The 11,364-nt window shown below is 36.8% G+C and overlaps 1 protein-coding gene across 2 annotated transcripts in view; it reads left to right on the top strand.

The window, feature by feature from the left end:
- The first annotated feature begins 10,616 nt into the window (after window positions 1-10,616).
- pip5k1cb (phosphatidylinositol-4-phosphate 5-kinase, type I, gamma b) overlaps window positions 10,617-11,364 on the top strand; it is an 82,619-nt gene continuing 81,871 nt past the window's right edge. For both annotated transcript variants that reach the window (XM_051701491.1, XM_051701489.1), the window contains exon 1: window positions 10,617-10,899. In XM_051701491.1, the coding sequence (XP_051557451.1) occupies window positions 10,791-10,899 (109 nt within the window). In that variant the 5' untranslated portion in view covers window positions 10,617-10,790. The remainder of the gene's footprint in view (window positions 10,900-11,364) is intronic.

The raw sequence follows: 11,364 nt of genomic DNA, 5'->3' as shown, positions 1-11,364 counted from the left end.
TGGAGTCTTCATTTTAATGAAAGTGTTCATGATTTCCTACATGTACTGCAAAATTACAATTCATGTCTTTAGGAGTTGACTGCGAAAAAATGACTGCGTGCACTTTAAGATTATAATTTTAAGATTATTTATTTTTCTCTCTCTCTCGCATGTAAAATAATAAAACAATTGCAATCTTAATTACAAAGTTTAGTCTGTCTGTGCACACATTATGCTAGGTAAAGCATTTACAGATTCAGCTGATTGTATGTAAAATTAGAACGCTTTTATTAATTATTTTTTTACCTTTTCACTTTGGTGTTAATTTGTGAAAGATTGTCATTTAGGAATTGTATTAAGATTATTTTGGAATCTTTGAAATAAAAGACAGATTTTTCACTTATTTATAATTATGTATGTGTATATAATATATTTAGTATACATTTTTATAATACTCCTACTCATTCTCATATTTAAATTCAGCAAAAAAAGAAACGTCCTTTCACTTTCAACTGCTTTTATTTTCAGCAAACTTAACATGTGTAAATATTTTTATGAACATAAAAAGATTCAACAACTAAGACATAAACTGAACAAGTTTCACAGACATGTGACTAACAGAAATAGAATAATGTGTCCCTGAACTAAGGGGGGATCAAAAGTCACCAGCTGCATTAAGTACTGCAGTGCATCTCCTCCTCATGGACTGCACCAGATTTGCCAGTTCTTGCTGTGAGATGTTACCCCACTCTTCCACCAAGGCACTTGCAAGTTCCCGGACATTTCTGGGGGGAATGGCCCTAGCCCTCATCCTCCGATCCAACAGGTCCCAGACGTGCTCAATGGGATTGAGATCTGGGCTCTTCGCTGGCCATGGCAGAACACTGACATTCCTGTCTTGCAGGAAATCACGCACAGAACGAGCAGTATGGCTGGTGGCAACGTCATGCTGGAGGGTCATGTCAGGATGAGCCTGCAGGAAGGGTACCACATGAGGGAGGAGGATGTCTTCCCTGTAACGCACAGCATTGAGATCGCCTGCAATGACAACAAGCTCAGTCCAATGATGCTGTGACACACCGCCCCAGACCATGACGGGACCCTCCACCTCCAAATCGATCCCGCTCCAGAGTACAGGCCTCGGTGTAGCGCTCATTCCTTTGAAGATAAACGCGAGTCCGACCATCACCCCTGGTGAGACAAAACCGCAACTCGTCAGTGAACAGCACTTTTTGCCAGTCCTGTCTAGTCCAGTGAAGGTCGCCCATAGGCGACGTTGTTGCCGGTGATGTCTGGTAAGGACCTCCCTTACAACAGGCCTACAAGCTCTCAGTCCAGCCTCTCTCAGACTATTGCAGACAGTCTGAGCACTGATGGAGGGATTGTGCGCTCCTGGTGTAACTCAGGCAGTTGTTGCCATCCTGTACCTGTCCCACAGGTGTGATATTCAGATGTACCGATCCTGTGCAGGTGTTGTTACACGTGATCTGCCACTGCGAGGATGATTAGCTGTCCTTCCTGTCTCCCTGTAGCACTGTCTTAGGCGTCTCACAGTACGGACATTGCAATTTATTGCCCTGGCCACATCTGCTGTCCTCATGCCTCCATGCAGCATGCCTAAAGCACGTTCATGCAGATGAGCAGGGACCCTGGACATCTTTCTTTTGGTGTTTTTCAGAGTCAGTAGAAAGGTCTCTTTAGTGTCCTAAGTTTTTATAACTGTGACCTTAATTGCCTTCCATCTGTAAGCTGTTAGTGTCTTAACGACCGTTCCACAGCTGCATGTTCATTAATTATTTATAGTTCATTGAACAAGCATGGAAAACATTGTTTAAACCCTTTACAATAAAGATCTCTAAAGTTATTTGGATTTTAAAAAATTCTTTAAAATACAGTGTCCTGAAAAAGGGACGTTTCTTTTTTTGCTGAGTTTATATAAAAATGCCTAAAAACAACATTGATTTTTTTTTTTTTTTTTTTACATTTATTTGAAAGTTAAAGCAGCTTACAAGTTTTTTGCAACTGCAATTTATCCTAAGAAGGCAATACTTTAAGAACTGTTTTAATACAAATCTTCAAATATTTTCCTGACATGTAAACTTGTCAGTTTCCTCTACTTTATCTTCTATTTTACCATTAATGACTTAAAGAATTTGATGTAATTTACCTTATTTGAAGTACTTTTGAGTGTACAGAAGATAGCGTCAATAGTGTTTGATATGCTTTAAACTGTTGATTATATACCTGTTTTAGGATAAAAGAATATCTACATAATACAGAAAAGTTTAACTTAAATGTAATCAATGATGAAAACATGTAGTAAACCTAAATCTTCAGAAAATGGGGGTATATATGAATGTTTTGTAGACAACGCCTGAGGCTCTGAAGAAAGGAAAGGTCGTCTGGCCAAGAAACTGTGAAAGAAGATTGTAAAGGCTCTCTTAAAGCTGCATGTTACATCGTCTGGAGATTCTCTAGATTTCCTGGAAGGAGGGATAAAGAGACTGACTATATAAAGACTGATGATTATCAATATGAATACTAGTGTCTGTCTAAATAACAATTATCAACTATTTATTCATATAGAGTGTGAACTTTGTACAGTAGGCAGTACCTGCAATTTGAAAATCTAGAAAAAATATTGAATGTATGGATTGAGGTGTATTTGTATTTTAAATGTTATCTATTTTATTTAATTTTTATTTTACGTACCCTTACACCCTGCGATTCATTCACCCACAGCCTATGTATATATGGAGGGTGAAACCTGCAAAAATAATAAATCAATAAATACACAATTTAAATGCACCAACCAATGCAAAAATAATGGAATATAAAACATAAATAAATGGTTGGGGAAATGCAAAAGTGTTTAAAGGACTAGTTCATCCAAAAATGAATTATTATTCACTCACCCTGATGCTATTCCAGATATGTATGACTGTGTTTCTTCAGCAGAACACAAATGAAGATTTTTAGAAGAAGATAGAGCTCTGTCAGGTCCTTATAATGGAAGTACACAGGTGCCAGCACTTTGACGGTCCAAAAGTCACATTTAGTCAGCATAAAAGTAATCCACACGACTCCAGTCGATCAATGAATGACTTCTAAAGTGAATAGGTTTAAGTAAGAAACAAGTCGATAATTAAAACATTTTTAACTTTAAATCGACGCTTCCATCCAGGGCTCTGACGCTGTTTGAAATGGCCGAACTCTCATGTGACGTTCGTTCTTCTGTTGTAAATAAGCGCTGCTTCCGAATACTCACGTGAACTCGCCGATGCGCTTACGTCACGCTTTTCGTCAGCTGTTGGATGGAAATGCTATTTAAAAGTTACAAATTTTTTAATTATTGACTTGTTTCTTACATAAACCTATCGATTCTCTTTAGAAGACATTGATTGATCAACTGGAGTCACATTTAGGCAGCATAAAAGTAATCCACACGACTCCAGTCGATCAATGTGACATTTGGACCGTCAAAGTGCTGGCACCTGTGTACTTCCATTATAAGGACCTGACAGAGCTCTATCTTCTTCTAAAAATCTTCATTTGTATTCTGCTAAAGAAACACAGTCATACACATCTGGGATGGCATCAGGGTAAGTGAATAATGAGAATTTTCATTTTTGGGTGAACGATTCCTTTAAAGAAATGCAAAATTAAAAGCTGATTTTTAATTCTTTATTTCTACATTTCTTTAATCATTCATTTGTTTCTGTGTGCAGTTCCGTATTTATTTTTACATCGTGCAACATGCTGATGAGAGGATATCAATCAAACATCAGTAGGCGTGCATGCATTAGGCGAATTAGATCAGTAAGTAGCTACATTTGACATATAGAACCATTAATTCTCAAAAAAAAAAAACGTCTGTGCATGCATCCACTCTGAAGAGTATATAATCAGCAGATAGTACTACTGTCAACCGAGTCGGCGAGCCTTAGGGTTCTGGCTAGTCTGACTTCTCTCATTGTAGGATCTTAATGCTTTGGCAAACACGATAATCAGCCAACGGTGTTTGATTGACTTCTTCTCATTAGCATGTTGCGCGAAGGAAAAATAAGTACTGAACTACATATTAAAAACGTAGATACTGTATATAGAATAAAAAAACTAACTTTCAATTTTGCAATTCCTTTATGTTTGCATTTCCTTAACTATTCATTCGTGTTTTATATTGTATTATTTTTGCATTGATTGGTGCATTTATCTACTGTATTTCTTTATGTATTTCTTTAATTATTTGTATACCTCCTTGCACATTTCATTATTTATATATTTATTTATGCATGAAAATTAGCACTTCTTTTTTCATTTATTTATTTGTGTATTTGTTATTTTTGCAGGTTTCGTCCTCCATATGTATATAGCCTATAGACAGAGATGTGATGTCATGTACAGTATCCGATGACACATCCAATGCTTAGAATACAAAAACATGAGAAGCAGTGAAAAGGCACGTTAGATCCAGTGTTCACAAGACCTCTCTCTCCATGAGACAGATGAGGAAAGAAATTGGTAGAAGAAGACCTTACGATTTTAGAGATACAGGAAGCTATTCAATCCTTTTCTCATAATAAATCTCCAGGGCCAGATGGTTACACAGTTGAATTTTATCAGACATTTGACACAATTATTGCTCCCACATTATTAGAAACTTATAATGATGTTTGGAATTCTAAACTCTCTACCATTTCTCTTAGAGACTCCCTAATAACACTTATTTACAAGAAAGGTAAGGACCCCCAACATTGTGGGAGTTATAGACCAGTTAGGCTTATTAATCAAGATAGTAAAATATTAGCCAAGATCTTTGCAAATCATTTGATGAAATCATTGTCTAAACTTATCCATAAGGATCAAACTGAATCTTCTGACAACTCTAGGAAATTATTCAATTTATTGCACCATGCTAAAAGTATGAAATCGACTTCTGATTTTTGTACACTTGATGCTGCTAAAGCCTTTGACCATCTGGAGTGGAAATATTTATTTAGTGTACTGAACCATTATGGATATGGACCTAAGTTTATTCAATGGATACAGATTTTATATACCAATCCGCAGGCTTCGATAATTACTAATAATTAAATTTCTCAGGCATTTAATTTATATAGGGGGACTAAACAAGGTTGACTGTTTTCTCTACTGTTATTTAATTTGGCATTGGAGCCACTAGCCTGTAAAATTAGAGCAACTGAAAAGATCAGAGGGATTACAATAAATCAATTTACATATAAATTATCCTTATATGCAGATTATATATTTTTTTATTTATCAGATGTGAAGGAATCATTAAAAACAGTAGTAGAGCTTATAGAAGATTTTTGGGGAAATCGTAGGTTATAAAATAAATTGGGGGAAATCAGAGCTTTTATATACAGGTGTATCTCAATAAATTAGAATGTCGTGGAAAAGTTCATTTATTTCAGTAATTCAACTCAAATTGTGAAACTCGTGTATTAAATAAATTCAATGCATACAGACTGAAGTAGTTTAAGTCTTTGGTTCTTTTAATTGTGATGATTTTGGCTCACATTTAACAAAAACCCACCAATTCACTATCTCAAAAAATTAGAATACATCATAAGACCAATAAAAAAACATTTTTAGTGAATTGTTGGCCTTCTGGAAAGTATGTTCATTTACTGTATATGTACTCAATACTTGGTAGGGGCTCCTTTTGCTTTAATTACTGCCTCAATTCGGCGTGGCATGGAGGTGATCAGTTTGTGGCACTGCTGAGGTGGTATGGAAGCCCAGGTTTCTTTGACAGTGGCCTTCAGCTCATCTGCATTTTTTGGTCTCTTGTTTCTCATTTTCCTCTTGACAATACCCCATAGATTCTCTATGGGGTTCAGGTCTGGTGAGTTTGCTGGCCAGTCAAGCACACCAACACCATGGTCATTTAACCAACTTTTGGTGCTTTTGGCAGTGTGGGCAGGTGCCAAATCCTGCTGGAAAATGAAATCAGCATCTTTAAAAAGCTGGTCAGCAGAAGGAAGCATGAAGTGCTTCAAAATTTCTTGGTAAACGGGTGCAGTGACTTTGGTTTTCAAAAAACACAATGGACCAACACCAGCAGATGACATTGCACCCCAAATCATCACAGACTGTGGAAACTTAACACTGGACTTCAAGCAACTTGGGCTATGAGCTTCTCCACCCTTCCTCCAGACTCTAGGACCTTTGTTTCCAAATGAAATATAAAACTTGCTCTCATCTGAAAAGAGGACTTTGGACCACTGGGCAACAGTCCAGTTCTTCTTCTCCTCAGCCCAGGTAAGACGCCTCTGACGTTGTCTGTGGTTCAGGAGTGGCTTAAGAAGAGGAATACGACAACTGTAGCCAAATTCCTTGACACATCTGTGTGTGGTGGCTCTTGATGGCTTGACCCCAGCCTCAGTCCATTCCTTGTGAAGTTCACCCAAATTCTTGAATCGATTTTGCTGGACAATCATAAGGCTGCGGTTCTCTCGGTTGGTTGTGCATCTTTTTCTTCCACACTTTTTCCTTCCACTCAACTTTCTGTTAACATGCTTGGATACAGCACTCTGTGAACAGCCAGCTTCTTTGGCAATGAATGTTTGTGGCTTACCCTCCTTGTGAAGGGTGTCAGTGATTGTCTTCTGGACAACTGTCAGATCAGCAGTCTTCCCCATGATTGTGTAGCCTAGTGAACCAAACTGAGAGACCATTTTGAAGGCTCAGGAAACCTTTGCAGGTGTTTTGAGTTGATTAGCTGATTGGCATGTCACCATATTCTAATTTTTTGAGATAGTGAATTGGTGGGTTTTTGTTAAATGTGAGCCAAAATCATCACAATTAAAATAACCAAAGACTTAAACTACTTCAGTCTGTGTGCACTGAATTTATTTAATACACAAGTTTCACAATTTGAGTTGAATTACTGAAATAAATGAACTTTTCCACGACATTCTAATTTATTGAGATGCACCTGTATTAATCGTGCCAGAGTTAACTGTGTAATTTGGAAATGGAGGCTATAATTAATATTGCTAAAACAGAAATAAACTAACTTGGTTTAAGGATTAAGGTTAATTTAGCAAGTACATGTGAGATAAATCTCAAAGATTTAATGAGTCAGTTAGATGCAATTATTACAAGATGGAGCCATTTGCCCATAACACTTTGGGGAAGGATAAACATTGTGAAAATGTTGACATTGCCTAAAGTACACTACATACTATGCATCTTACCTGCCATTATACCAAAGAAGTGGTTTAAGCTGCTCTTTGAAAAGGCTTAATGCTCCAACAAATAAAGGGGATCTTAACCTACCAAATTTTTATTACCATTATCTTGCCTTTGGGTCTTCACAAATTAGAGAATGGTTTAGGCCTGGGGGAAAAAAAGACTGGGTGAACATTGAACAAGACATGATGAACAATTTGGGTATCTCTTTAGAATGCCTTCTTCATACAAAGCTATGCCCGAAATCAGTCTTAGAATCATCAGTAGGAACCTCATTTAATATTATACAGGCATACCATAGGTTACTTGCATTTAAGCCATTGTTAAACATAAATCAACCATTATGGTTAAATCCATAATGACTAGCGGATTTGTAAAGCATTATTTTAGCATTATTGATAAATAATAGTAAACTGTAATTCTGTCATCTTTTGACATATCAAGGTGAAATTTTGCACAGTACTTCAGAGTGATGTCATCTTGAAGCCTGTTAGGTTGGAAAAAACATTAGTCAAAATGGCATTAGATCTTTTGGACATATGGTTATTGAGACAATGTGGACATTTACATAAATGTGCACCTTTCAGCCATTTTGTATTGTATTAATTTTCGCTAAAAATCAAATTGAAAGACATGTATCCTACACATACATACCGAGTTTCAAGTCAATTGGAGCTATGGTTCAGGAGGAGTTGATTTTTGTAGTTTTGGACAAATTTGTATGGTACAGGAAAATCCATCATGGCGGACTTTATGGGTTCTAGAGGCTTTTTTGTTCCTCATGAGAAATGAGGCAGATATACCAGGTTTCAGAAATGTTGGACTTATGAGGTGGAAATGGCATCACTTTGAAAATGGACAAATTGGGGCGTGGCCTGTAGCGCCACCTATAGGCTCACGTGGGCCATTTTTGGTGTGATTGTTACTCATGGCCTATAGTATCAATGTGCCACATTTCAAAACTTTTTACCAAGGAGATCTTGAGTTATTGGGCAATTTAGAGCTACAGGAATAATAATAATAAGAATACTAACAAAAACAATAGGTTTCCTCCTACCGGAGGAATCCTAATTAGACTGGATGATCTTTAGGATCAGGAAGTTGCGTATGGCAGCGAATTGACTTTTACTGATGATGATAATGGTATTAATAAAAGGTGCATATTCTATGATTTATTAAATAAAGAAACATGTATTGAATTTGATAATTGTGCAAAACAATGGGCATCTGAGCTACACATACCCATCAGTGAATAAAATGTAAAATCAGTATGGCGAAATGCAAGGTACCCGTTCAGAATGGTAAACAACAAACTACTGCAATTTAAGATTCTAAATCCTCTTTGTTGTACACCAGCTAAATTGTTGAAGATGGGAAGACATGATAATGGTTTATGTATTAAATGTCAAAAGGAGGAAGGAAATCTACTGCACTTACTCTGGAAGTGCAAGTTAGAACAACAGTTTTGGATAAACACAGCCCAGACTGTACTCAGTTATTTAGAAATAAATCTGCCCTTAACAGCAAAAGCATGTATACTTGGTGATCTTTCACATTATAAATGTACCGCACATCATAAGTATATAATTATTTGCATAATCACTAAAAAAGTTATACTGAAAAAGTGTAACTTTTTACACTTTTACAAAAGATATGCCTTCTTTTAAAGAATGGTTTACGGAAGCTTTTAATCATGTTAAAATGGAGAAAGTTGCATATAGTTTAGAGGATAGAGTAAATGAATATTGGATAATGTGGGGACTCTTGAAGTATCTTAATAATTTGTGTAAGAAGGACTAATTGGGTTGTTTTGATGTGTGTTAAATTGTTATTTTTCACTGCTTGTTGAAAGGGCTGATTGATCTACATATATACTGCATGTGTACTTTGCTGATTTTTTAAAGAAATGTTATTTGATATGATTACAGAAATACAAATTTGTATATGCAAGAATACGTGGAATGTGTTATGTACGTTTCAGTCAAAATGATCAGAGAAAGTAATGACATATAGGTAGCTTTTTTATTGCTCAGTATATCAGTTCATCACTCAGAATGACTTAGAATAGATTACAACACCTTCCTCTAAATCAGGAGTTCTCAATGGGGGCTGTACCGTCCCCCAGGGGGTGTTCAAAGTATGCCAGGGGGCACTGAGAGCAAATTAGTAGAGAGGGGAGCATTAGGTTACAAATGGGGGGAGTTTATCAGTCATAATAATCAAATCTATTGTCAAGTTCCTCTTTGCATTCAAACGTTTATCTAGACTGGGAGTATATCAGTTGGTTCTCAATTATATGGGTTGGTATGCATTTGTACCGCTGTTCATCTGATTTTGAAGTCTAGTGATGCATCTGAAGTATCTGGTTTAGCAGCGTCAGATACACAGGTAGAGGCACAACCTCGACTACCGCACCTGTATGGCTCTGGATACGGCTCAATGGACTCTTAAAGCTTGAGCTCTTAAACTCGCAGCTCTGTGAGAATCAGTGAGAAGCAAGGCACAATATATATTATTATATCACTTCAGCTTTATTACATTTGTCATAGGCTACATTAGGGGAGTGAGGGAATATAATTAATTTTTGTTACAACTTATAAATATTTATATTTTGTATTTGTTTTTACATGTGTTTAGAGTAGGTCTACTGTTTATAATCACAAAATGCCATAATTTGTTTTATAGAAATCATGTTATATCTAACCATGGTAGTGAAGAAGATCCATGCTTCCATGTGTTTACTATGGTCTTGTTACAAATACCACTGTTAAAACATCAAAATAAATAATACATTAAAATGTTCAAAAAGGCATATGTAAAATATATTAACAATATCACTTTTATTATTAGTTTCTGTCTTTGCATTTTCATTTTATAGGCCCCAGATATAGCCCTCCATCTGCTTGAATTCAAGAAACGCAAGGTTTGGTCTCACATTCATGATGCGTAAGCCTGATGAACTTATTAACAAAACTTAAAAATTATGCAATGCATCGAGATTGCATTGAGCAAATTAAGCAAATAACACAAATATTGAATTGTGTGTTTAGTTTGTTTCTCTCTTTTTTGGTACAACAAAAGGGAATGAAGTAGGGGGGCGTTCATCAAAAAAAAAAATAAAAAAAGAAAAAAAGAAAAAAAAAGGGTGAGAACTACAGCGCTAAATGCTGATTGAGGGAAGTACAGTAGGACGCAGGAAAAATGACTGAATATTGTTTTAAGTTTAAAATATCTACAATCTAGTGCCTGTATTGTCCATTTATAGTCTTTAAACAACAGCTTGGCTTCTTACCTAGTTAAAAATCATCAAGACGTTGACGTCACGCGAGGTCGTCACGTGGCTCACCCACTCTGTAAGACCTTCAAAGCACAAGACAAGATTCGGTCGATCTGTTGGTTGGTCGGACGCCTGGGTTTTGGCACGGAGTTCCCACCATACGAGCGCACAAGCGCGCGAGTGAGTGATCGCGTGCTGTGCTGCAGCTGGCAGGAGCGCGCTCATACACACGCACCGGAGATCGGATCATGTAGCGCGTTCGGTTATCGGTGTTTTATTGCTTTTAGCGCTCGACGGCTCGTTTGATCCGGATCTGATGGAGCGAGCCGCTGCGACGGTGCCCGAGGCCGGAGGATGTGCTGCGCTGACGGAGGACGCGGACGCGGTGATCGGCGCGGGATGCGGGATGGATGCTGGAGATCTCGGTATGCGGCTTGTCGGATTTCTTGTGCCGATGCGTTTAAATTCCATTGCCATAAAGAATATACCATGGAAAACATTGTTTAGTTGGCTGTGCAAATGCATAAAAATTGCATTGCTAAAAATATATATATATTTCATGGGAAAACGTTTTTTTTTTTAGCCAATACAATAGTGTTCTTAACCATGGCATTCTCTTATCTACTTTACAGAAGACTACCATGGTATATGCATACCATATAAATGTGATATTCAATAGTACCATGGTATATGTCAGTCCTGCTACAGTACTTTTATAGTAACTTACATAAGGGGTGATTTATTTTCTGAGTAAGTACTTTAAAATGATCATTTACACTTCTAGACACTACCATGATTATTATTTACCATTATTGGCCTATTATATGAAGTATCTTACGATGATATTAGAATATTGTTATTAAGCAGAAACATGGTGCATATGATATTAA

Source organism: Myxocyprinus asiaticus, chromosome 6, assembly GCF_019703515.2.
Source record: "Myxocyprinus asiaticus isolate MX2 ecotype Aquarium Trade chromosome 6, UBuf_Myxa_2, whole genome shotgun sequence".
NCBI classification, from domain to species: domain Eukaryota; kingdom Metazoa; phylum Chordata; class Actinopteri; order Cypriniformes; family Catostomidae; genus Myxocyprinus; species Myxocyprinus asiaticus.
This window is presented reverse-complemented; position numbering and strand designations above follow the sequence as displayed.